Source organism: Neodiprion virginianus, chromosome 6, assembly GCF_021901495.1.
Source record: "Neodiprion virginianus isolate iyNeoVirg1 chromosome 6, iyNeoVirg1.1, whole genome shotgun sequence".
In the NCBI taxonomy this organism is placed as follows: domain Eukaryota; kingdom Metazoa; phylum Arthropoda; class Insecta; order Hymenoptera; family Diprionidae; genus Neodiprion; species Neodiprion virginianus.
The window spans coordinates 19970214-19996591 of NC_060882.1; the positions used below are offsets into that span (position 1 = coordinate 19970214).

At 35.9% G+C, this 26378-nt stretch overlaps 3 protein-coding genes across 3 annotated transcripts; 1 reads left to right on the forward strand and 2 right to left on the reverse strand.

Moving 5' to 3' along the window:
* Positions 1-10: 10 nt before the first annotated feature.
* Positions 11-15418, reverse strand: LOC124307969 (dynein axonemal heavy chain 12). The gene is made up of 28 exons (XM_046770220.1): positions 15236-15418; positions 14855-15091; positions 14100-14278; positions 13793-14012; positions 13499-13709; positions 13126-13399; positions 12569-12949; positions 12362-12455; positions 12008-12162; positions 11575-11860; positions 11254-11415; positions 10887-11098; positions 10572-10689; positions 10188-10428; positions 9807-10053; positions 5646-9715; positions 5189-5442; positions 4815-5111; positions 4207-4702; positions 3960-4101; positions 3147-3750; positions 2696-3052; positions 2148-2614; positions 1836-1993; positions 1481-1727; positions 1000-1405; positions 627-890; positions 11-543 (listed from the first exon to the last, which is right to left on the reverse strand). The coding sequence occupies exons 1-28, from the start codon at positions 15416-15418 to the stop codon at positions 193-195; spliced, it is 11313 nt and encodes a 3770-aa protein (XP_046626176.1). The 3' UTR covers positions 11-192.
* Positions 15419-15928: 510 nt separating this feature from the next.
* LOC124308012 (uncharacterized) lies at positions 15929-21566 on the reverse strand. The gene is made up of 5 exons (XM_046770273.1): positions 21326-21566; positions 18046-20765; positions 17703-17925; positions 17424-17626; positions 15929-17017 (listed from the first exon to the last, which is right to left on the reverse strand). Exons 2-5 carry the CDS (start codon positions 20741-20743, stop codon positions 16632-16634), a joined length of 3510 nt encoding a protein of 1169 aa, XP_046626229.1. The 5' UTR covers positions 20744-20765; positions 21326-21566; the 3' UTR covers positions 15929-16631.
* Positions 21567-21691: 125 nt separating this feature from the next.
* On the forward strand, positions 21692-25809 carry LOC124308013 (zinc finger protein 135-like). The gene is made up of 4 exons (XM_046770274.1): positions 21692-22105; positions 22811-23078; positions 23181-23906; positions 24062-25809. Exons 2-4 carry the CDS (start codon positions 22827-22829, stop codon positions 25796-25798), a joined length of 2715 nt encoding a protein of 904 aa, XP_046626230.1. The 5' UTR covers positions 21692-22105; positions 22811-22826; the 3' UTR covers positions 25799-25809.
* Positions 25810-26378: the final 569 nt, after the last annotated feature.

A 26378-nucleotide genomic window follows, 5' to 3' on the forward strand; every position in this document is an offset into this window, starting at 1 on the left:
GTTATAACAAACGGAAATCCATGTATAAAATCTTCAACTTTTTGTACACTTAAGTTGACAAAAAAACTCAGTGTACAGCATTCGTGAGACTTGATACGTTTCTATTTTGCTGAGACTACACTGTTCTGAAGCACAAAAGTATCCAGTAGATAGTTTCCATTTTCTCATTTTATCACAGCAATCAGAGGTGCTTCAATCGTCAAGCTGGCAAAGCAAGGCAAGTCCTCTTTTGATCCAATGACTAACAGGTTCCTTAGTATTCAATAGAATAGATAGTACGTAGTTGGTAGAATGGCCGGTTGTTCTGAGCACTCCGAAACGTGCTGAAGTTATATACAGGGGACACAAATACCGAGACCCTGTTACTCGTTTTGAAGCTTCGCCTGGCTTGAACCAAACAAGAGGAAGCGCATTGAAGAGAACTTTTGGAAAACTTTCTGCCAGGATCATTTTTTGAATATCCCATCTTGCTCCGGCTAAGAACATTCCATATACGTAAACTCCGTCGCTTGGTGCAGATTTTGCTTCGTAAAATGGTAATACCTAAAACAGAATTTACAACATTCCATTATCAAGAATATACTCTGTCAAAGACCAAAGGATTGCAATAAATTGCGAAGTTGTACCTCAAAATCAAACTCAATCCTATCAATAGAGACTTTATGCTTTCTGGCATAGTTTTGACTCGCCCCGGTTAAAAATCCATGTGCAAACGAAAAGCCAGATATCCAAAAAGCAGCTGGTTTTCCATTGTCCAACCATTGTTGAAAGAATTGTATTCTTTCCAAAAAATCATTTACAAAACTAGATAGAGGCTTAAGGCTGGGGTATGCGCTAGCTTTTTCCCAACATGTAGGAACTTTACCTATTAAAATTTGTCTAGAGACAACCTGTCAAAGTAAACGATACATATATATGCATCGAATAACTTCTTTATCACATCATTCTCAATTTTTTTCTAATTAGGAGCATGAATTGATTAGGAAAAAGAAATTTTACCTCGAGCTCTGGTGTCATAACTATCATCCCATTCACTGCTTTTTCTAACATGGTCAATGAGACACGAATCTCTTTGAGCAGTTTGTTATATCTTTCCATTTCTTGTATTAAAACGGTATTCATAGACTCGTAGTAAGATACTGGATATTTCTTTTGAGCTTCCTCAATGTCAAATAATTCAGGTAAACGATCGTAAATGTCTTTTTTTATAAACAAAATCATTTCATCTTGTTTAGCTGTGTCGCCAACTGATACAGTTCCTTGGATTTGTATCAACGCAGTGAAGAAATCTTTCGACACTTCAAGATCTCGGGTAATCCCGGCATTCATATGCAAACCAAATACCTCGGGTGGTGAAATAGGTGGAATTTCTTCGATCTGTTTCACATAATCTCGGTAATCGACTCTGGAAAGTGAAATGTTAAAAATTTTATCCCTGCATTTTCGTAATCGTGGTGCATAGTTTTCATGATGAGCTTACTTTCGTGGTAATGCGTATTCCGGTCCAATATTTGCAAACGTATAATTCGGATCTGTTATCACTCTTGGATTATAAAAGTCATCCAAAATAGTATTCAAGCATCTTCTATCTCGATCATCCGTTACCCTTCCACCATAATTACATTCACCGGTCAAATATATGATAGCTTTGAATGGGACCTCGTCATACTCGTTTATAAAAATTTGCAACTGTTGTACTGATATTTGGAAATCTGACTCATTAAAACCTGCAATATACAACATTGGAAAAAAATTAATAAAACTGAACTTACAATTGCAGTTCATAATTTTTTGCCAAAATAATCTTCTACATACTCCGTTCCAGTATTACGAACCATATTTAATATTCCATCCTTGTGCGCCAAACTTCCTTCTCTCTTGAACAACAGCATGGAAGAAACATAGGCCATACAACAGTTTCGTGAATTCCTTTTCCTTCCCAGGGCAACCTCCAAAGAACTCTGGATCTTTAACAGGCTCCGATAAGTAAGATCTAATAATGAAATTGAAAGTGCAGGATTTAATATGAAAATTATTCATTTCATTATCATTCGATTTCAGATTCTTCAATATAAGTGATGTATTTATGCATGCCAGAAGCCTGATAAAAACATTTTTGAAAGATAAGCAACTACTAAGGATAGTACCTCATGAGATTCTGCTGTAGTCCACTTGGAGGTTCATTGGTCATTTTCACACCATTTTGTAAGACTGTTATAGGAAACTTATCAGAAGGGTAGCTAGTTAACCAGAGACGGAAATTGATCGACGTATTTGTTGTATCAAAGTTCTCGCAAATCTTTTCCAGTTGAGGCATCCAAGAAACAGCTAAATGGCAATTTTGCAAACAAACCCACATGCCTTCGTTTTGACCTTGTTCTATAATGCGCTGCGCTATCGGTCCTTGACCCTGACCTAAGGATATCGAACTGAATCGAGAAGCATAATTCATATTTTCTGCAAACTTGGAAAGAGATCCCATGGGATCAGAACCAGCAGATAGAACAAAGATCAATGGTATCAGTGAATTTGAATCACTATATGATTTGGCAATATCAAATGGCGGTGGCGTTACAAATTTAGTGCCCATTCCTGTATCAACAAATTGTGTTATCTGGAATGAAAATTTCGACGGTGTAAAAATGTGTACAATACTAGTGGGTTTCAGTCCTTTCAATACTTATTGAAACTATACCTTGGCAGTGACTTTATCTGGTCTGATCATTCGCATCACGATCAATTTTTGGAATGCTGTGAGTTTACTTTCCCATGGCTGTGGTATTTGAGCATTCTGAGGATTCATCAAGTCGTAAAACTTTTGCCAAGATGTTAGATGAGTACGAAAGTCGTTCATAAATCCTTCAAATGATGGCAAATTGTCATTAGCTCTGCATATTTCATCCCAAGACTTATCTATCAACCAGTTCGCTGCTGGATTCTTAATGGTATTGGCAAGTCCTATTCCGCCAGATAAGAAAAAGCTCAATTCTTCTTTGTCAATTTCATTTGTTGCCACCATAATAGTCGAATATAACACAAACGAGTACAGAATCTATTTATCAAATAGATTCGAAGTATGATTGATTATTTTCGCATAGCTCAAAATTTTATGCTATTATTACAAACACGCAGAAGTTTGAATTTACCTTATCCTTTTCAAATAAAGAACGGCACACATTTTGATAGAGATTATAAGTGAATGTTTCTCGTAAAAACATTAACCTTTTCTCTAGGACTTTGCTTTTACTTGCAGTTTCTATGGACATTATATATAGATTTATGAACCAAGCAAGCGAGTATTGATACATTGGATCAACACTGGGCAAATCGGTTACTGTATAATATAGCGCTGAGCTGTGCTTAGCTATTGGTCTGTAACTTTGACGGAAGACTTCAATCTTAGCTTCCGTCTCCTTGGATGCTTTTTGTTTTTTCATTATATCTACTGATAAAATTTTCGACGAATCTAATATCTCTATAGCCTCCTCGTCTTCTAAGATATTGGCACCTGATGATGACAATGTTTTCAAAATATTCTCTTCTACTTGTTGCAAGGCTTTTTTATTAGCCGCACTTTCAACAATCAAATATTCCTTTTTTTTCTGGAGATCAGCTCTTTCTTTAGCAACTACAATACCCAACAGCTGATCCTCCAATCCTTCAATTGTTAACGCGAAGTTAATCAATGTCACTTTGTTAAATACTTCTGGCAAATAATGGGGATTTCTCAACTTCGTTGTTATGTAAAATCTGAAGAATGAAGCTTATAAAACATTGATACTAGATCATTTAACATATTTTGATATGTTGAAGTGAACTCTTGAGATATATGGGTATATTTACTGACTGATTCAGTAACCAGATCAATGTGATATTTAATATAGCAACGTCGTCAATCAAGTCTATCTCACTATTCGTTTGATTGTACTAAAGTTTACAAGCGTGCCATGAACTATTACCTAAATTTCAAGTCATATTCGACCGACTTTTCACCAAGCGTAATATACCAAACGCCAGAAAACTTGTAGATGCTTTTCATAAGAATAGGATCCAACGGAGTTGATAATTCTTCGCCAACATTTTCTAGTAAAACTGGTTTACCTAAAAATAATTTCCCTGCATTAACGGTATCCAAAATAATAGTTCCTCAAAGATTTGAATTTGATTGTAGGATCACCAAGATGGATTGGGGGCACAAAATCTCACCAGTTTCAATGCATCTTTCAAGCACGTTCATGTAAGTTAGATCCGATAATTTTATTATTTCCAATTGATTCGACTTTTCCATAGCTCTAATCCACTTGTTTGCTTGACTCTGTGGATCGATAAATAAACTCCATCTTTTGGAATTATCCATGATAATTGCGTTCTCGGTCGAAAAAGAATCCCTTGGAAGACCATGGATATTCCATGAGTTGATTTTAATCTCCGAGCCCAAGACTCCAACAAAGGTATACATATCTGAAGTGGGAATATCTAAACTCTTGACATAGCTACGCCATTTCTCTAAATTTTCCACTCTGTAGGACGTTGTAAATGGGCCTAAGTAAGCGATCATTCCACAAGATATTAATATGTCGCCAGCTAAGCTATCATAAGCCTTTTGTAAATTTGCTGCACATTCTATCCAACGACCTTTCTCTCCCCCCAAGCCGCTGAGAAGCTTTTCTGATCTGATCAGCTTATTTGTGCAATCCGTTACCTAGAAACATTTTCATCTGAATTATTCTGCATGTTTTCTCAATGTATGTGTTATGTTATGTCTTTGGAAGGTTTATGGTTATGTTCTCTATGAGCAATTCACGATAGTTGACCTGATTTTCTAGATCAATTTTCATAGCTAGTGTTCGTTGTAGATTTTCATTCAAAAGTGCCAGTTTTGCATCGAGTTCTGCTATCATCTGTCGTCTTCCTTTTAAGAACTCCATGGTTTCATTGTACTCTTTTTCAGCTATTGCCAATTTCGCCTTCTTAGGCGCAACGACTTTTGCTACCTCATCATATAAAACCATAGCTCGTACCCATTTGCAAAGTCCCTCGGCAGCTGATGATGCCTTTGCTACTTTCTTCGGTTCAAAATTCTTATCCGCCATGTATGACTTTTTGATCACCTGTGACAAAGTATTGGTTTTATACTCATGTCTCTAACATAATGATAACGTAATAGCTTTTAGATCCTAGGTCTTGCCTGCATTATGGATACAGGAATGTTGTCTCTGTCATAGTCCTTTAGCCTGGCTAAAAAATTCATGTCTCCAAGCAGTCGCTTACTTGGTCCCCAGTAGTCTGAGATCATTCTATGAGTCACTGGATCATTTATTCTATCTGGGGTGATGGCCATCATGACGCAAACGGCAGCAAGTACCAACTTGATTACTTCAGGAGGATTTTTCATTGTTTTTACTATTGTTATATCATTTGGCTTGATGGTATTCAAAGCAGCTGTAGATAGTTTAGTATGAAGTTGAGTTAAAAGTGAACAATAATCTTTAGAATAATTTCATGGCACAAAGAACTTGATACTTTGAATGAAAAAAAAAACAAAATACCGTAATTGGTGTAAGCTTGATGTAATGGAAAATAGCTCATACTGTACTTATTGTTAAATTTAATGCAAAAATTGTAAATTGTTTTATTGATTATACCCGTGGCTTCTGCAAGTATGGGAAGAGCTTCTGCTAGATCAGCTTCACATTCCTTTTTCAAAGCACCAGCAATTTCTGCTTGAATATTTGCTGCATCTTCATCTTTTTTCACCAGCATGGTGGCGTGTTCAACGGTCACGTTTTCACTTTCAATTTGCTGCATTGTTTTCGCAGTTAATTTAGCAGATGCTTCTAACTGTGGCTTCAACGCCAGCAGAGTAGTCCCCATTTTTGTAACTTGAGAGGCAGCAAAATCTAATTTATCCAAGCCGCCCAGATAACGATCTCTTGCAAGAGATATTTCTGCTTGTTTTTGTGTCATAAGATCAGCAAATGACTGGATTAGATCCAAAAATGCTGCAGACGTTATGTAAGTTTTCCTTCCGCAAGCTGAATAAAACTGCGTACTATTTTCCTTTGCACACTTATGAAAGTATTTGCAAGCCACAACAGAATCAACTTTTATTCGTTCATCGACATCAACGTATGTCATGTAGCGTGCTGCCACTTGTTCAAGTGCATCTTCTGGCCACATTTCAAACCAGTCAATGGTACAACAGTTTACTAAGCTTGGATATAAACGTAATCTAATTCTAAACGCATCGCCAATTGGACTAAAACATAGCATGATGTGCAGTTTTTCTTTGCAGCGGTTTACGAAGTATGCCAATACTGATAAAACACTGACATCCAAATTTCTATTTCCACCCTGAGCAGCTAATCGAGTCATTTCAATAATTTCTTGTTTTTCTTCTATTGTAAATAAATTAGGCACCTCACCAGAGTTCAATAAACCATCAATGTCTCCTAGGAATCCTTCTTCTTTGATTTGATTTTCAGTGAATAGAAAGACTAAATCTTTGCCAGTACCACCAGAATTTTTGAGAACCTTTTTTATATCTTCACGCCACTCATTCATGCCATAAGCAACCCCAATTTCTGGTTGAAATAATCCATGACCTCCAATTCCAGAGGCAAGTCTAGTCAAAGATTGTCTTCCTGAACCACCAACACCGACCATCAACAAACTTCCGCAAGGTATGGCCAATATGCGACAAATACGTGCCAAATGTTCCAAAGCATAGCGGAACAGCACAATATCTATTTTGCTTTTGTGTGTAGTATTGTATTCTTCTAGACAAAGAAGAGCGACATTCTTGTACTCTTCTATAGATGGAATTTCTTCATATCGCTTATCATCTGGTGTAGCGTCAAGGTCCATAAAATTTCCAAATATTAAATCATGTAGACTTTCCTCTGTCAGTTCATCATTAAATTTAGGTAAGTGACCGAATACATTATCAAAGGACTCCCTCAGAATACTGGGGACTACCTCCTTGATTTTTTCAAACAACCAGTTATTATCGGTCTTGTCGATCAGTCTGTCTCCGAAGACTCTTAAAATCTCATGCACCCAAATTCTTACAAACGTGACCTTGGATTCAACTGATTCTTTTTTTATCAGAGCACATCCTGTTATTACTCTAGAGAAGTCCCTCAAATTAAATAAGTAGTGCGATTTTGCTGGGGTTGGCCTGAGACTGGCACTAGCAGCTTCAAAAATCTCCATTGTAGCATTGACTAGTAGCGTTACTATTACCACAACATCAGATGCAAAACCATTCCTCTTCAATCCAACCAGTGCTACATTCGAAAATATTCTGAAAACGCTTTCTCTTGAAAACATACTGATGGTGTATAAATTGAAGTGTCTTAAGAACCTGTGGTATATATCTTGTCGGCTGCCGCCAGGTGGAGCCATAGCTGCGAGGAACATTGTATCGAACACTTGGATTTTTTCAGGCTCTTTCAAATCGTACCAATGTTCATGATCAAAAAACTGTCTCAATAGTTCAATGGCTGGTTGCGCCCCATAAATTTCCTTGGTAGGCATGTTGACATCATCGACAAATACAATACAATACGCTCCACCCATAGGTCCATAGTGGCCTTTTCGTTTTTTAAATAATTTTGATATCACAAGTTCCTGAGTTTGGTTTGCAGTCGTTTTTGGAGTAAAAGTTATGAAGTTGGGCAAAAAGGAATCTTCGTCTAACTTATTCATCAGCAAATCTTGAATATAAAAACTTTTACCAGTACCTGTCTCTCCATAGACTAGAAATCTTTTGCGATGTTTAATATGCCGAAGAAATAACATTTGATATTTGACTGTGTCAATTGTTGGCACCACCATTTGACCAATGCTCTGTGTTTCCAATATTTTAGCACTTTTTGCCATATCACCAAAGTATTTCCAGGCACCTTTTCCTTTGTATGTATAATAGTTGTCGTGTATTAATCCTTCACCAGGAATTGAAATAAGCAGATCACCCACTGCTTCCGGTAACGGATAATCTAAGTTAGACCGGTCCCAGAATGATGTATAAAAATCATTGAACTTGCATCGTGAATCATAATCTAAGGCACCTCCAGCACCCCATACCATTGACTGCATCATAGTAGCTTGTAGCCATGGAACAATGTACGAAGAATAATCCGTTGGATTGGCTTCCACAGCGTCATTCATGTACATTTCAAATAAAGTTATCGTTGAAACCAATTGATTAATTTGTCCTGCATTCGTTGCAAGTTTACACTTTTTTCTAATAAAATCTAAACATGGGTCAGTAAGCCAATCGAACAAGGCATTTAGAATTCCCTCGTTGCCTTGACCCCAGTTTATATTTATCTTATTCATCCAAGATTTAAGAAATGGTCTCCAGCCCATAACATGAGGTTCAATGTAGATCATTCCGCATCGAGATACAGTTGCAGGTGAGGCTTGTAGTAAATCCATCACTTCAAAAATCATTGACATTGTAGAAGTCATTTGCATTACTTCTCCTGATGTGAGGCATAGTTTCTTGTTGTCATCTAAGACAGTGTTCAAATTTTCAATCCAAACCGCGTCTACCGGACCATCAAAGATCAACCATTTTCTGTCTGGAGAATCTTCGGCAACGAATTGGCGAAATGCAACGGCACAAACTCCGTCAGTCCATTCTGATGAAACTGGATCAAATTGGCCGTATAATTGACCCATAGTTATGGATTTCGGATTCATTGTCCTGTACTGTGTTGGAAGACCATTTTCATCCCCCCGTTCGTGCATTAATGTTAGTGTGTCGGCTAAACAATGTAAGGCAGAGGTTTTACCACCAAAAGGATCACCAACAAGCATGAAACCATGCCGCACTATCATCATTTCATATGTCTGAATGATTTTCAATAGGAACGGATCAACTGGTTGTAAATTCATTTTCTCACAGATTTCTGTTACAGCATTTAAAAATACTTCGTAATTTGGTGTTGGCAACGTAATTCCTGGGAATAAATCCATGATTATACCTTGAAACAGTGGTACATCATGTGCCAGAAACTTTGGCAAATTTACGTCTATAATCGACCGTAATAAAAGTACCATTTCGTCTTCGTTAGGGAACTTCAATTTGATATTCTGTGCTGCTGTCAGAACTGTTTTCACAGCTCGCATACCATAGTCGTAATGTGACTGGGATGACAACTGCTCAGAGCAAAGTTTGTAAGTTGTTACAATCTTTACAGATAGTACTCTCGCTGTACTAAAGCCACTTGAATAGAGTGAAATTTCACCAATCATGGCATAATCTGGTACCATCATAGCCACTGTTCTGAATAAAACTTTCAAATTGTCAGGAAGTTCAGACCGCCCGGCATAACCGGGGTTCATAGTGATGCAAACATAGACTGATGGATTCAGTCTTAACTCAGTCCCTTCAAAAATGAACTTTTCTGATTTGGCACGTACTGCTTGAACGATGCATAAAATCTGTTGCGCTACCACAGACAATACTTCTAGCTCAATTCTATTGAACTCATCAAAGCATGCCCATGCTCCACAGGATGATAACCCCTTGAAAAATTTTCCCATATTCTTGTAATCCAAACCATCGGAGCAATTGAATACCACACATTGCACGGCAATGGCTCGTCCTAGGTCTTTCGTTGTTTCAGTTTTTCCTGTTCCAGCAGGACCTTCTGGTGCACCATTCAGATGCAAAGCATATGCTCCGATTAATGTGCGATAACACCTGGGAAAGTGGTGATATATAAAATCGATAAATTTCATCAAATCATTTATGTTACTTGCATAAGCGCAGTTTCAACATGATTGTGATATACCTGTCAGTAAGTGGTGTAATAACCAGACGAGGGCAGTTACCAAGATACTCGTAGGCATATCTTACTGTCGCATTTATGATTCTCACTTGTACATTATCTTCCCAGTAATATCTTAGCTGTGCAAGCCATTCAAAGTCCATTTCTAATACAATTTTTTTTTCGATAAGTTGTTTAACAACGTCTTGTGCATGGACGTCGATTGTGATTAATGCTGATAAAGTCGTTCGATTTTGCTTAGACAATTGTCCTGTGATAAAAATTTTTCATCAGTAGATGTTAAGAACGATCTATAGTTTTATTTGACCTATTCGCTACAAATAGATAGTAGCTTCTTATTTTTAAACCTGATTTTTACTTTCTAATATCAATATACAATCTTACCCTTCACCAAGTTTACCATGTCAATAATCTGTACTTTCAACTTCTCATAAAGAGATTCCATTGATGACACTCGATGAGTCATTAAACAGTTTTGTACTTCCATACTCCAATATATCTGAGAGACGCAGAGAACTACCATTCCTGGCCAGACTCGTACCCAGTAAACTCGATCATTCACTTCATAGTCCAAGATACTCATAAATACTTCATGCCGTATTGATGTCACCATTTGTTCCTCAACCTATGTGAGTCCTTAAAACTGACACTAGTTTTTGAATAAAATCTATGTATGCTATTGAAAACATTACCACATAAATGAAGTACTAATTATTGGATCGTTCATTCTAAGAAGCTAATTACAAAAAGCATTCAAGTGGAACTCACTTGAATAAGCCATCTCTCCACACACCCTCTGGCAGCGGATGTAGAGATGATCTCTTGAACTTTTATTTCTTCCTTGTCGTCACTAATCAGCGAATATATCTCCATTTCTGAATTAAAGCTGTTAATATAAAGGTAGAGTTGACGTGATACAGTTTTTACCCTAATTCCAGAGTTGTGGCAACCATATCACTGCAGTAATATAATTTGAAACGACTGTATTTAATTTGAATGACTTAATTTCACTCGCAGCTTGCATATACAGATTGCATATACGTCAAACATGAATTTTAATAAAACAGTTAAACAAAAGGTTACCCTAGCTTGGCAATTCCTTCGAAACACTTTCTTAAATGGGGTTGCACACGTAACGGATCCTTAGTTTCTGAGAGAATTTCGAGCATATCATCGTTTGAGAGAAAAAAGAATCTAGGAAAGAATAACCTTTTCTTTTCAAGATAGTTTGTTACACCATCATTAACTTTATCCATTTGTTCATTTGCCTCTTTCATAGCTTCATAAAGTCCAAACTGAAAACAAAACAATTTCGACAGTAAGGTTTAATTTATAGACCATTATTATTAGGGCAGTACTGCTCTTACTTTATAAAGTTGATATTAATTTGTATTCAGAGTGTTTCAAAATAGAATTATTAAAGCTACGGAGATGAGTTAAAAGCACGCACTGCGCCTGCCATTTCTCTGACATGAGGTTCCTTTGCCACATTCAGCATAGCTCTCCGAAACGTTCCGTCTACTTCGGAAAAGAGTATTCCTTCTTCTGGTAGCTGTTCAACTATATCCTTACTTGAAAATATAGGCAGTAGGTACATCCACTGCACTTGAACCTATTCATCATGATAGAATAACAACTGATGTTACAGATGTTCAATATTTTTTTGGGTACTCAGTTTCTGTGCAATTCAATGATACTGATTTGCGTACATATCGTATTTCACTTCTAATTTTTTTCTAGTTTAGTATGATAGTAAACTGCTGTTACAGACCTTTGCCCATTCATCTATAGTCTTTTGAATTCGGAGGATCGAATCATAGAAAACTTTTACTTCAGCTTCAATTGGCTTTGCAAACGCTGAACCTCGCATTGCCTGAGTCTTTGCAATGTGTTCTTCAAGCAAAGCTTGAATGTCATCGAGTCCTGTTAAAATATCAACTCCAGAATCCTTAAATCGCATTATTGAAAAAACGACATCATCCCAATCCTGTGTCATTTTAGCAAGCAGCTCTTGCAATGCTAGCTCTTTGGTTGCACTTGTGGTTATTATTTCATATCTAGCATAGAATGGATAAATTCAATGCAGGTATGATGCAAATACAGCATAAATGACGACAACGACAAAACCATAAAGAAAACAATAAAATCAACGGCAACTTAGGAAAATTTTTATCACCATTCCTCAACTCTAGAATTTAACATACTTGGCGAGATCGCCTAAAAGGTCCATATTAATCATCTTGCGTAGGGAAGTACCAGCGTTTGGGGTTAAATCAAATCCTGCAATTTCGGACATATCAATCCAATGCCGTTGCCGCAATGTAGGATTACAGAAGCACGACGCAAGAGGAACATAACTCTGTTTAAAATTTAAGTAAGTTTTAAACAACAATTTGATAAGCAAGGGGTAAGAGATTTTGTAAAATTGTATGACTGTCTTGAAATGATCAAGTTTTGAGAAAATTAGTGATACTATTTAGATGAGGATTTATCGAGAACTTTTGCATACGAAGGCAGGAAAACAGCAGCTAAATTTTATAAACTATTATATTTGAAACCTTAAACCATTTGACATCCTCCAGTAATTGGTAACAGAGTTTATTAGGTGCTGGCTGTTGCATAGGATCAGGGTCATCTGCCGACCCTGCAAATCTGTTAACAAGTACATATTCAGTTTTTTATACATGCAAACATTCAACACGTGCTTGTGGACGTATTCCATGACGCCAAATTTTTAGTTTATTGGAATGCTTTTAAACTATCACCTGTATTGGTAATTTATAGCAATTTGCATTTTGATTTTGGTCTTATAAGTTTTGTTGATTTTTGTGAAATCCGTAAAGTAGTCCATTGTCTTGCTTTCTATTACATTTGAGTCGAGGTATTCAAATGGACCATCCAACCAGACACCAACGTCTCGCTGCCATTGGTGAGCCCGGTACATGAGCATATAGTATGGAAGTATTATGTCTTTCAACTCCTTAACACGTGGATACGACGTGCGTGGAAATTGGAAGAGTTGCTCTTCATTATTGATCCATTCAACTTGCTCATCCATACGATCCAACCCCCGCACAAGTTTTCGTAGATCTTCCATGTATTCATGCACACGACTCGCGTCATCCATATCGTCCATTATTACCAATCTGCAATAAGCACTGATAGTTGGTCAAAGAATAAATATAGTTCTGGTAAAGTTTTATACAAAAACATTCCAAGGCATTTGAAAATTGTTAGTCAATACTTTCATCATTATCAGGATTGTCTTTGATCGAGCACCAATTATTATCGCAACTCCATATAAATTCTTGTTAGAACAAACCTTGGAAACATAAGGTCGACATCTGTATTCAAAAGACTGACTCGTTTTTGTAACTTTTCTTCTGCATCGAATTTCATCTGCTCGAACATGGAACTGTTTTGTTCAAATATTAGCTTTACACGTTTCAACCAATTAATTGTAATATTGTTCAACTCTATATGATCTCGGGCAAGCGAAGTCATTTCAATTAATGCTGCTAGCATGTGCAACGACGCAGTTATTCTTTCTTTAAGATATTCCATTAATGTTGTCGCTGCGTATATCATGTATTCACCTGTAAAACCAAGTCAAGTATCGTACATATTTAGAATACTGTACGGTTAGTTACGTTCTTATTCAAAAAATACAAAATATGTGATTGGATCCAAATTACCTAAGGCTAGCAAATCTTTAGTATTTTTAGGGATGCTCAAGGCCCGTTCTTTTAAAGCTTCAAATTCATTGCATATTTCAATATTGTAGTTTCTGTGACGTTTGATTAACTCTCCAATAATTAATTCCCGTACATCATAAGTGTATGCCTTGAGCCCAAGTTTCGCTTCTATCTGACATAGTTTTCCGACCAAGAAATACTCATTTTTCACCTGTAACACGATTTGCAATTTGCTCTACTTTAAATGCACTGTTAACAAAATGCAAGTTTGAATGAATATCTACTAGACAGTACCATGCCATTAATATCACGGACGAATCGATTGAAATCGTCAACTTTTGTGCAACAGTCTTCAAAATCATGTCCCTCTGCAACATAATTTACAATACCAGAACGTGTCTCTGGATTGTAAACTACTTGGAAGAGTTCAATAAGGTTGTCCACATAATTGTTTAGAGGCAAAAATACAGTACTCAAGATATTGGATAGACGTTTATGGGATTGTTCCAGATACCTAAGTCAAAATCAAAATATTGGCTTCGTTTTGTCCCTGAGTTCGTTTATAATATGGCATAACGTGATGATTATTATACAAATTTACCATTCAGGTAATGCAACGGGAATAAATTCTTTATCTGTTTTAATATTTAGCCAGGACTCTAGAGTTGGTAAGCGATCTGCAACATGTGCAATTCCGTCAACCAGATCATGGTACATGCTGTACAAGTCTTCGATCAATGGGTAAACAAAGAGATCATTTCTTTCGCACAATAGCTTGAGCTAATTTGAAAAATAAAATGGAGAATTCGGCAGTTACAAAGGGATTAAAGAATTAGCTCGCTTATGCATTAATATTAAGTGACCTTATACTCAGAAAGATTATCAAAATATATAAGTTACTTTGAGTAGCGGGAGTGTTTGCCAATTTTGTAATGTATCGAGTAAATGTTCCACTGTTGATATCATACGGTTTATTATTTGTTGAGAAAGAAGACGTGTTGCACAACATAAAAAAGGTTGCACAGCTTTTGGTGGCACATCATGAATATACCGTGGTTGTGAAATAAGGCGTACAATTTCCTTATAATAATTTTGTGTGACAACCATTGCGCCCTTTTTTAGATCGTAATCAGTTATACTGATAAACCTATGAAAATATTTTTATGAAATGAAACATATTAATACTTTTGTTGCATAAACAAAGAAGTTGGTAAATTATAGATACTTGGTAGGATCCATGTAACCCAATGTATGATATCGTCGAAAATCACATATCAATTCTGGTAGTAAATGATAAGCTTTGACGATTATATTCCGCATAAGTTTGTGTGGTAGGTAATACTTCTCAGAAATTACACAACGATTGCGCAAAAATCTTTGCCGATGCTCCGTTCTACCTTTGTACTTCAGTGGAGTTATCGTGCTGTTTGGCGTACCACAGGTACAGCTTACAGCAATGATTTGTCTCATTCCCAATTCATGAACCACTTGATAATACATTTCTTTTGTATCAATCAAGTATCTGTCAACCAGTTCTGGGTATTCATCTCGATAATTCTTTCGGACCAGGGATATTATATTCTGTTCCCAATCCTGTAATCAGATCATAGTACAGATCATCTGACACATCATCTGCTTTGTAGGGCTGGTATAACGTTTACAGGTTGCCAGACCACTTTACACCGGTAAGAGTTAGCGATCTACATATGTGACATTCGTAATAAATCTTGTCTTTACTGGCAAAAGTCCAGGGGTAGGTAAATTTTCAGCAAGTTCTCTCATTTTTTGATAGTAAAATCCTTCCGGTGGCTGCAATTTACATTGGACTGCCTCTTTGCGATTTGCCACACGAGCATGAAGTCGGATTTTTGTTTTAGCAGCTATTCCTTCCAGCATATCGTGAACTTGGTGGGCATACATCTTCGATCACAAAGCAAAGATTCCATTATATGCTATCGTAGCTTTATTCGTACAAATTCAAATGCTCTTTTCAGATTCTCGAGCATGGATTAATCCAGAGAAAAGGAAGTTTATTCGATTGTGTGGTAAATAAGGCCATGCAAAGATAAATTTGTGGTACCTTGCTTATGCGAAAGTTACACAGAGGGTTTTTGAATGCTTTCTCACTGTCATATTGATGAATATCTGGAATTGGAGTCAGATTGACAGCTTTCGTTTTACCATGCAAAAGATTATACAATTCCTGTCCATTCGACATCTTATTTCATATAAATTTGGCAAATATTTTGTAGTTATTCGTTTATCATTGGTCTCTACAAATTGCTTTTTATGTGTAAAACAAGGTACACGACCTGTTTACGTGAACTGTCATTGTGAAAAAAAAAAAGAAAAGTCGAACTTCAGAATGATAATAAGTGTGCGTGATCGAAGCATAATAGTTACATTAAAGAATACAAAAATGTGAATAAAAAAATAATACGTTGACAAAACGGATATGTTTATTACCTTTATATTACATAATTAGTATAAAAATATGCAAGGATGTTTTTCACATTAAACTGAAACACACACACCCTTATTTCACTGATATTTAATTCGCCTATGAAATTTATTTTGGTGTCATAGCCAATAAAACTAACACCTACATATTCACAGCTTAATGATTCTACTTACCTTAATCATAAGCTTAAATGTTCTAAACTGAACATATGGAACTTCAACACAGTATGTGTACTATTTGAATAATCATCACAATCATTTATTTTACATAACTATTAAATCAGCTGTAAAATCTAGTTTTGGATTTTATACATGGAGCTTAGAACATGCCTTTCGTTAAGAAAAAGTTTCAGCATTTCACATTAGCGAAGTTCTGGTAATATTGCTCTTCAGAATAATCAATAAAACTTATAAATGGTTCACATCATAAGAATTGTTACAAATGCATTGTGAATTACAGTGTAGAATGATTATTGAAAATAGGAAGGACGAAAAAATAAAGACAAAAATTTTTAATACACAATATTGGTCCCAGTGTCAGAAACTTGTTTGCAAAAATTGAATATCTATCGTAGCAAAATGTGAAATAGTCAAATCAGTTTGAAATAATTCTGTTCTGAACGAAATACACAAAAATAAAGTAAAAAATCTCACAAAATGGATTGATTGCAACTCAGTGTTGCCCAACACCTTTCACAGTATCTGCACTTACTGCGCACAACCGCTTAAAACGATTCAAAGTAAACTTGTGTACTGCCTTCGTCAAATTATGTGATAAGTCGTAAGGATCTTGAATGCACATTTCTGAATCGATTTTGAACACCACAGAGTCATCATAGTTGTTTGCAGTAACATGCTCGATATATGGTGTCATTTCTTTTGGTAGTAAATGAAGTTTGAGAAAATCTTTTTTCAACATAGTCTTGCCTAGAAGCGGGCAGGCTACAGAATTATAGAAATCGAAATCAGTATAAAAAATAAAAAATCCATTCAACAATTCCGTGAATGTACGTCTCTTTCCATCAACTTCAAACTTCTCACAAATCCCAGTCTCCCAATCTGAAATTAAAAAGTTTACGGATTTCCATTTTAATGTAACGTAATTATTATTCAGGTATAGAATTCATAACGCACAAAAAGATAATTTACATATTTCCTATCTAAGAAACTTAATCGTTGCATTTTACGTATGATTCTTGGCTAAACATTGAATCAGTTCTACTTGATATTGCAGTATTAAATAATATTTTAAACATCACACATTTAAATAACTTCGCGTTCTATATGTTTATCTTTTTTTAAATTCGCGAAACAGATGATGAATACAAACATTGTAAAAAGGCGATATAAATAAAGCTCATATAATCTATTATTCAGTACGAGTCCTTAATTTTCAATTTAAATGATATTCAATGTTTTTCTAAATGCTTGCATATAATGTACAAATTTTTATGAATGTACTCACTATCAATTATTTTGGATCTATTCTCCTTCGCTATCAAACTGGCAATGCTTGGTAGAATTTCTTCAACTTGAAGATAGAAAATAACATACCAACTAAGTGCATAGTTTGTTATGGAGCGTGACCCTGACAAGTTGCATACATAAAGCCATTTCTTCAGAAATAGCATCAACTCTCTGCATAGTGGGTAATTCGTAATAAAGCACCTAGAAAAGTGAAATATTAGATTGACGAAATTGAGAATATTTTATGGAAAATATTGCAGACTCGAGTTTTATTTACTTCAATAGCTTGGTATTTTCAACGCTTAGTCCATTTTTAAATGAAACATCGCAGCTCAGTGCTGTGGGTCTGTGATGTAGTTTGATAATTGGTGTCCTTGACGACACCAGAGTTTCACGTATTTCCCATAATTCGGTACTGTCATATAAGCATTGCTCTACAGTACTTATTAAGTGTTTTTGATATGCCTCATCCTCACAGTTTCTGTTTCCATTGTACGTACCTATAACGAGTTACAGAAAAATTATGTAAAACAATATTAGTACTGTTACTGATTTGAAAACAAAACTGATGAATGGAAGTGGAAGACACACAAAAAATTTACATAATCTAAAACGCTTACCGCAATCTAGGAAAACGTCAATGTCGCTATCTGGAAAACCCAAGCCAGAAACTCGCGATCCAAATGGATATGCATTGGCATCAGAAAAGAGTGGTCTTATAGTATTTTCCAAGCATTTTAACAGGAAGTTGACTTCGACTTTTTGGCCAGTCAATACTTGATTGGATGATTCAATCAAACTGGAAACTTCTACCTTATGATTTTTTAGCAGAGCTTTTGCTTGGTTTGGCAATACACATCTTGAATAGTCTCCGCTTCGCACCAAGGCTTTGTGCAATGGATGTTTACAATGCTGGTCATAAAATTCAGGAAAGCCCAGCCATAAGGCTGCGCATGGTATGCAAGTATCATAAACCAGTCTCTTCCGAACTGAGCTCTTTTTTTTTAAGACTTTCTGATGATTCTTGTTATATATGTGCTCTGTGAAGAAAAATTCCGTTTTGAACTGTATGTCGCAAGACTGGCACCAATAAAACTGAATGTTGTACCAAGTGCTTTCTGTTTGTATCAAAATATCGTGTAGAAATTGGTCCATTGCTTTATTCCATAACTGTTTTTGATAGTTGTGAGAAGCTTTTTGAACGTGTAGAAGAATAACAGCATCGTCGTTTTTCAAAGATATGTCGCAAGCAAAACACTGAACAGTATCATCTGAAATTTCTTGAAGAAATTGCTTGGAAAGCATCAGGTCACTCCATTGTTCTGTATAGTTTATGAAATGTTGATTATCTCGTTCCATCTGAGCTAAATAACCAACATGTGAAGAGCTGCGGATATGTTCATAAAAAGTCTGTACTTGACTAGGTACACTGTTCTGACAAATCAAACAATAAATTGCATTTAATGCTTTTGGAAAGCACAATTGGCTGCTCAATTTGATCATTCTCAGTTTTTCTTGATTCATGTCGTAAATGTGCTGCATATCACTATTGAAATATCGTGGATTGATCGTTTTTCTTAAAACTTTTTTTTTAATAACTTGTTTGGGTTCCTCGACTACTATGGGCCTTGATAAATCATCTGCTGAAACATCACCTTTAGGACTAGAGTTCATATTTTCCTCGATAGCAATCAAATTTTTGTGGTGTTGTCCTGATAAATATTCAGATACAACTTGGGAGCTGGAATGTTTGCATTCAAACAGCTCCTGTTTGAATTGACTAGTCCCTGAAGGTACTGCTATTGTATTATCACATGTTGCATGAAGAAAAGATTCTTTCTGAGCATTTTTACCACTGACTGTCTCTGTTTGAAGGGATTGGTAAATACTATCAACTGCTACAAACATGCATTTCACATGATTTGGAGAACGGATGTGCTGGTTAGTATTTCTTATCTCTGTTAGTGAATGGTCACACAAAATGCAATAGAAATCTAACCTGTAGAGATTAATAATAAAACTCTTTGCCCACTTTCGACATTCACCTTCCATGAATTTTACAGGTGGATACATTTCCATGCGATTTTTTTGAAACTCTCTGTGTTTTTCCTCTTTAATATGCATACGGACAGAGCTCGCTCCAACCATTGTCTCTTTGCAACAATAACAGAAAAACTTTCCTGGTTTTTGTTCAATTATCTGATTATTTACCAGAGTGAGATTTGAAACCAGACTTTTTTGTAGCTCGTCATTCTCCGTAAACTTCGTAGAATGGTTGCTTTCATTGAAATGAACAAGAAACTGTTTCCAACTACTAGAAATGTAATTGGTACAGAACTTGCAGTTCAAGTTTCCATCAATTTCTACACAACTCGTGATAATTTTTTCAATTTTTTCACAATGGGTCTTCGCTAATATATGCTTCAAGCAAGTGTAAAGATTTTTCACTGCTGAATTACAAATAAGACAGTTAAAACTTACATCATCTTTAAAAATGCCTCTTGCATTAAGATTACGTGATATTTGATCTGTTGTAAATATTATGTTGTAAGGTCCTGTTATTATATCATCCCGTACAGCATGATCAGAGGATTTTTTCTGGGCATTTTTTATACCTACAGTCTCTTCATGAAGGGAATGGTGAATAATATTATTTTTTGCAAGCATGTATTGAACATGATCTTCAGTATGGATGTGCTGTTTAGCAATTGCTTTCCCAGGTAGTGAACAGTCACATAAAATGCAATAAAAATATAATCTACGTAGATTGAAGATAAAATTCCTTGCCCACTTTCTACATTCACTTTCTCTGAGATTTATAGGTGAATCCGTTCCCATACGATTTTTTTGAAACTCTTTGTGTTTTTTCTCTTCAACATGCATTTGGACAGAGTTTCCTCCAATTATTGTCTCCTTGCAACAATAACAGAAAAACGTTACTGGTTTCAGTTCAATTATCTGATTATTTACCAGAGTACGATTTGAAATTCGAGTGATTTGTAGCTGCTCATCTTGAGTAAACTTTGTAGAATGGCCACTTTCATTGAAATGAACAAGAAACTCTTTCCAACTACTCGCCACGTAATCGGTACACAATTTGCAGCCAAAATTCCCGTGTATTTCCACACAACTGGTGATGACTTTTTCAATGGCTTGACAATGGGAAATCTTTAATACATGCGTCAGGCATTTTCTAGCATCTTTCTCTGATTTTTGGCAAATAAAACAGTAAAAACTTGTGCCGTTTTTGAAAATGCCTCTTGTATTGAGATGCGGTGATTCTTGATCTGTTGTAAGTAATATCGATGACGGATCCATTTTAGCTACTTTTTAATTTTATCTGAAAATGGTAACATTCCTTTATAAAACAAGTAAATAATATTATTGACTAACAATGGTAGTTAAAACGTGCTCTGACGATGCGGAATCTAATTTGGTTGTAAGGAATAAGACTCAATGAAAATATTCTTAGAGTGTGTGTTGACTATTGTAAATATTGACAAGTTTCTCAAAACGACTGTACGAGATGAAAATGAGTATGTTTGTTATCAATAAATATTGTCACTTCGAATAGACCTCTCTAGGTAAATTCAAGTCAAGTTTGCCTTTGTCAAGCAACAATTACTTCTGAAGCCAATTTTGCGTGATCTGACCAATGTTGTGATATCTCTGTACTAGAAGCTCTGTTATGTTTTATTAACCTCTCAGACTATTCGCACGTGACACAGCGGTGAAAATCGATAATAGCGGTAAAGGAACAGAAGAAGTACCTCTTAGACTCATCGTCACTTTATTTGATACAAATTATACTTTTTGCATAAAGTCACGGAAATGACGTTTTGTTTGCGAGTATACAATGTTATATCGTTCGATATTATTAGAATTTAAATACAAATTTACCGTCACAGTTTGAGTCTAAAGTTTGAATCTTTGCTCGTCCTGATAATTATCACATTTGCTATCCGTCGTCCCCGACCTCTTTGCACTTGAGAGTAGTGCGGATTATTGTTGTAACGTATAAACATTGTACCTCTGCAGACTGTAAGATTTCAGAAACGGGGACAGAACCGAGTATTACATAAATGGTTACATGCTGGACCTTTCCTAAGTACAGACCAGTACAGACAACTTATAATTTTCCCACAGTTTCCACGGTGTTTACACCGTGACTATTTTGAAGGGTAATGCATAAACTGATCAGCGCACGCGCCGGGGGGCACTTACTTTTCATCGTGCTTTCTATGAATCTTATAGTTCTAATATTGGCCACATGGTTCGCGATATGCAAGGGGTTCCGAGGGTTCCCTGGATATACCAGTCGACCAGTTTCCAAACCTGTATATAAAACTAGACAAAAGCAGCTGCCTAGTTGACCAGTGCCAGCCAGTGCAGCACACTGCTATTTACCTTCGCAACGCCCGACACCCTCCGTGTTCTTTCGGGCTTGTGGTTGTCTGTCTTCAATCCACTTTAATCACGTCTCGGATTTTTAACAATGTGTCACGACGCCATGTACACAAAAACAAGATGAAACATCGATTGATTTGAATGCGGTAATGTAAAAAGAGTACCAACGATATGTTTAAAGATGGTGAATCTATGTGATGTTTATACAAAAATATATCTACCAAAAGATATTCAAGCATCTTCCTGAGCGGACATTAATTCATCAATCGGAGCGTGAGTATACAAGTGTTTGAATGATTTTCAGGTTAAGTGCCCCGTTCCCTATTGCTTGGAACTACAAATTCTTTGAACTCGAGTTGTTATTCAGTTTAAAAGAAGCTCACGAGTCACCTTTCCGCTGTTTCTCAAAAATACATGAATGTCACCGGTGTCAGGCACAATTGATAAATAATGAGCGATTATTTCAACTGTACTGCACACCTGGAGTGTGTTTACTGCTCGGCCAAAACACAAATTTTTAATTAATTGTCCTCCGACTTCTGCAGTTTTTATTTTATCTTTTCATTGTTAACTGCATAATTCCTATCACCACTGGATACCAATTATGGCTGTTTTCCTCTTTGATTAACGTTTGCATGTTTATATCAACAAAAGAACACAGCAAAATAGTTTTTTTTCCATGTTTTTCATTCTTATGCTGAATCAATTATATCAATTTTCTGTCATTCTCAAGGTAGTTCGCATTTAAAATTGTCCGTAAACATTCACTTTTCTTTTACTTCCATATTTTATCATTTGGACATCACGTTTAATGCATTCATTCAACAATTGAATTCTCAATTCTAATATGTGAACATCAATTGAGATTATTTTTATTAGAATTCTACCAAAGAGCAGTTGTAATTTTTTATAACTTTTACCAATAACTTACAAATATGTTTAAAGATGTTTCAAATCAGTACGTGTTACAATTCTCAGGTGTTCACAGTGGACGATGGAAAGTACATCCCCAGTCAATATTGAATGGTTGGAAAACAAACTGACTGTGTCAAACAAGATAAAACCTTTAACGAATAAGATTGAACCTCATTTCGTGTCTGTGAAAGAAGAGGTAAATTTAGTTGAAGAAAATTCATATTCAAAGCATCCTGGGCCACGAGCTAATTTACTTGAATGCTTGAAAAAGCATAAAATTAATCAAAACACTTGCACTCTACCGCCAATACAGAACCAGAACCAAATTACTGTGAGTTCAAAAATAGATATTATCGTTTGTCAATTAAAACTGAAAGGAACAACTTCACTTATAAGATACAGTAATTACTATTAAATATTCATGATATTATAGGCTACCAATTCGAGCTTTAAGACAATGAGTCAGGTTCATGAAATTGTGCCAAATGATAGGCAAGAAGATAATGAAAGGATAGATTCTCGATGTCAAGTTGACATCATTGACATGAGGAGTGATCAAGTTTTAGACTACAAATTTATTCTTGTTTATGAAGATCAGGCATCCAAATTTGTTATACTTCGCCCATTAAGAAGCAAAGATATGAATGCCGTGGTAACAGAATTGTTTGATATCTTAACAATCATTGGACCACCTCGAGTTTTACAGAGTGGAAACGGAAGAGAGTTTGCTAGTGAAATCGTTCATGAGTTGAGGTCGTTGTGGACGGACCTATTAATGGTACATGGTAATGTTCAGATGTCTACCACTAGTACTAAGCGAGATTTTACCAAACTTTTAAAAACCTGGCTTGTACAAAATCCTGGTAAAACATGGCACGATGGGTTGAAGTTTGTTCAAATAAATGAAAATACAACATTGCATTGTGAGTCTGATAAAACTCCTCACGAATTGTTATTTCTCAACAATCGTAATGGTGCCTTTAATGTTTTCATTGGTACAAACCACACTATGCAAACAATATGGTGCGAGGAAGATTGGCACAAAGTAATGGATGATCAAAAGCGGAGTACAGTAAATAATGATCATGCAAAATTACTTGGAGATCATTCTAGCCGAAGACACACGAGCCACTGCTTGGTTGTTGAAAACGATGAAAATGTATGTATGGCATTCAGTTGTTAATTTTCATTTTTTTATTTATCAGATCTAAGATTTCAGGAAACTGAAAGTTTATCGCAAATGAAGTAATTACCAGTATTAATGCATCTGTTTACATTATCTTCATACAAACTAATAAAATGTTATTTTTCTAGTTTCTCGCAAAGGATGATAGCAACGATCAAAGTAGCAATACAATTGAAAAGAGAACCAGACGATCCTTTGCCAATTCTGATAACTCCAGTGGATTTAAATTTGTAAATGTTAAAAATGGGAGCCCGTTGCACGTTACACAATTAGATGACTCACAATCAGAAACAGAAGCAAGCGTAACTTGTCATACTAAATCAAAACAGCGTGATAAATATCAGTTAAAATGTAAAATATGCCAAAAACGATACATGAAGTTGGGCCATCTGAAGAATCATATGAGATCACATACAAAAGCAAGTGATTACGAATGTACAATTTGTTGCAAGAAATATCGCCTCCTAACGGTTTACGAAAAGCATATGCGGCGTTTCCACAATTCAGATGAAACTTCATCAAGCGTCACAAATGCTGGAGCGAAAGATCTTGGTAGTGGTACAGAAGAAAATTTTTACCCAAAAAAAAAACTTCAGGTTGAGGAAACACGTGACAATACTGTGTCACACGATCATAGTAAAGAAGCAAATAAAGTTGGAAAACGATCGAGTCGGTCAGTTGGTAAGAAATTATCAAAGGAGGTTAGATCTACCAGGTTGAATGGCTCACCGTTATTAGAATGCAGCTATTGCCAGCAGAAGTTTGACTTTCCGAGTGTTTTGAAAAGGCATGTGAGATCGCATACTAATGAACGCCCATATGTCTGCAAAGTTTGCAATAAGAGTTTTAAACAATTGGGACACCTCAGCCAGCACTCACTGACTCATACAGATTATCGTTCCTTCCAGTGCGCGACATGTAATATAAAATTTGAATCATTGGACAGTTTGAAGATCCACACGCAATCGCATCGAGGTGATTCCCTGTTGTACAGGCCTAAAGAAGTATATCGATTGTTTGAATGCGATAATTGCAAAAAAGTATTCACAACCAAAAGCGTTCTGGAGAGGCATATATTTACACATACTCATGAACGACAGTTCGGCTGTAAAGTGTGCGGAAAAAGGTTTAAGCAGGCTGGCCACGTTAAGTCACATATGTTGGTACATACAGGGGAGCGAAAGTTCGAGTGTACGGTTTGCTCAAAGAGATTTAGCCTTTCGAACTCCCTCAAAAAACATATGTACATTCACAATGGTGAGAAGCCCTATCAGTGCGACGTTTGTGGTGCTCGTTTTCTGGAAAAACGAAATTTGAATGGTCACTTAATGACTCATACAAATGAACGACCCTTTTCCTGCAACATTTGTGGCAAGAGATATACCCTTGCAGACACTCTCAGGCGTCACATAAGCGCGGCTCACGAGGATGGGAGGACATACCAGTGCGAGATCTGTGCTAAAATGTTTAAACAGTTGGCGCATTTGTATGTACATAAAAAGGTTCATACAGATGAACGGCCTTATCAATGTCACCTGTGTGAAAAAAATTTTAAGCATAAGAATGTTTTAAAATCACACTTGGCGATACATGCGAACTTGCGACCCTTTGAATGCGATGTTTGTAAGGCCACATTTGTAAGGAAAACTAATCTCCAAACTCACATAGCTTCTGCACACATGAACGAGCGGCCATATGTGTGCACAATTTGTAACAAACGATTTAAACAAGTCAGCCACTTGAACGGTCACGTTGTTGTTCATAGTAATTCCATGCCTTACCAGTGTGACTTTTGTGATCGACGTTGCAACAGGTTGGATAACTTGAAAAAGCATATGCGTCTACACACTAAAACTAAAGAATAAGAAAGTTTTCCTCAACGCGTTGACAGGGGCTACAGTAATTATTACAAATACTTGACGAATTAGATTGGAATTCAATGATATTCTATGAAAATGTTATCCTGTCATGTGGAGAGTTACATTTTTTTTGAATAATTAAATGATACAGCACTGACCCTTGCTAGTGATCAGAATGTACTTCTTATGTTGAAATCCTTATTTCTTTTCAATAATTAAATGATACAGCAAAGATCCTTGCTAGTGATCAGAATGTAGTTCTTATTTTAGAATTTTAATTTGCATGAAAATATAATAGAAGAAGTAATTTTACTTCGATTGACTGAGAAAACAAATATGGACAATTCTGTTATGATTTATAATTGCTTAACATTTAAGCATATTTTTTACCATACCTATTTATACGTTTTATTGTATTGATTCATACTGGACCTGTATAATAGGATACCTGCAGTATCTTTATTTTCTTAGTCAACAAACTAATGCTGCATTTGGTTAGTCCGTATGATTGCGAGCGATGTTTAACGTAATTTTTGATAATATTTAAGTTGAATCTTAAAGCTAGCAAGTTTATTTAATTTGTATT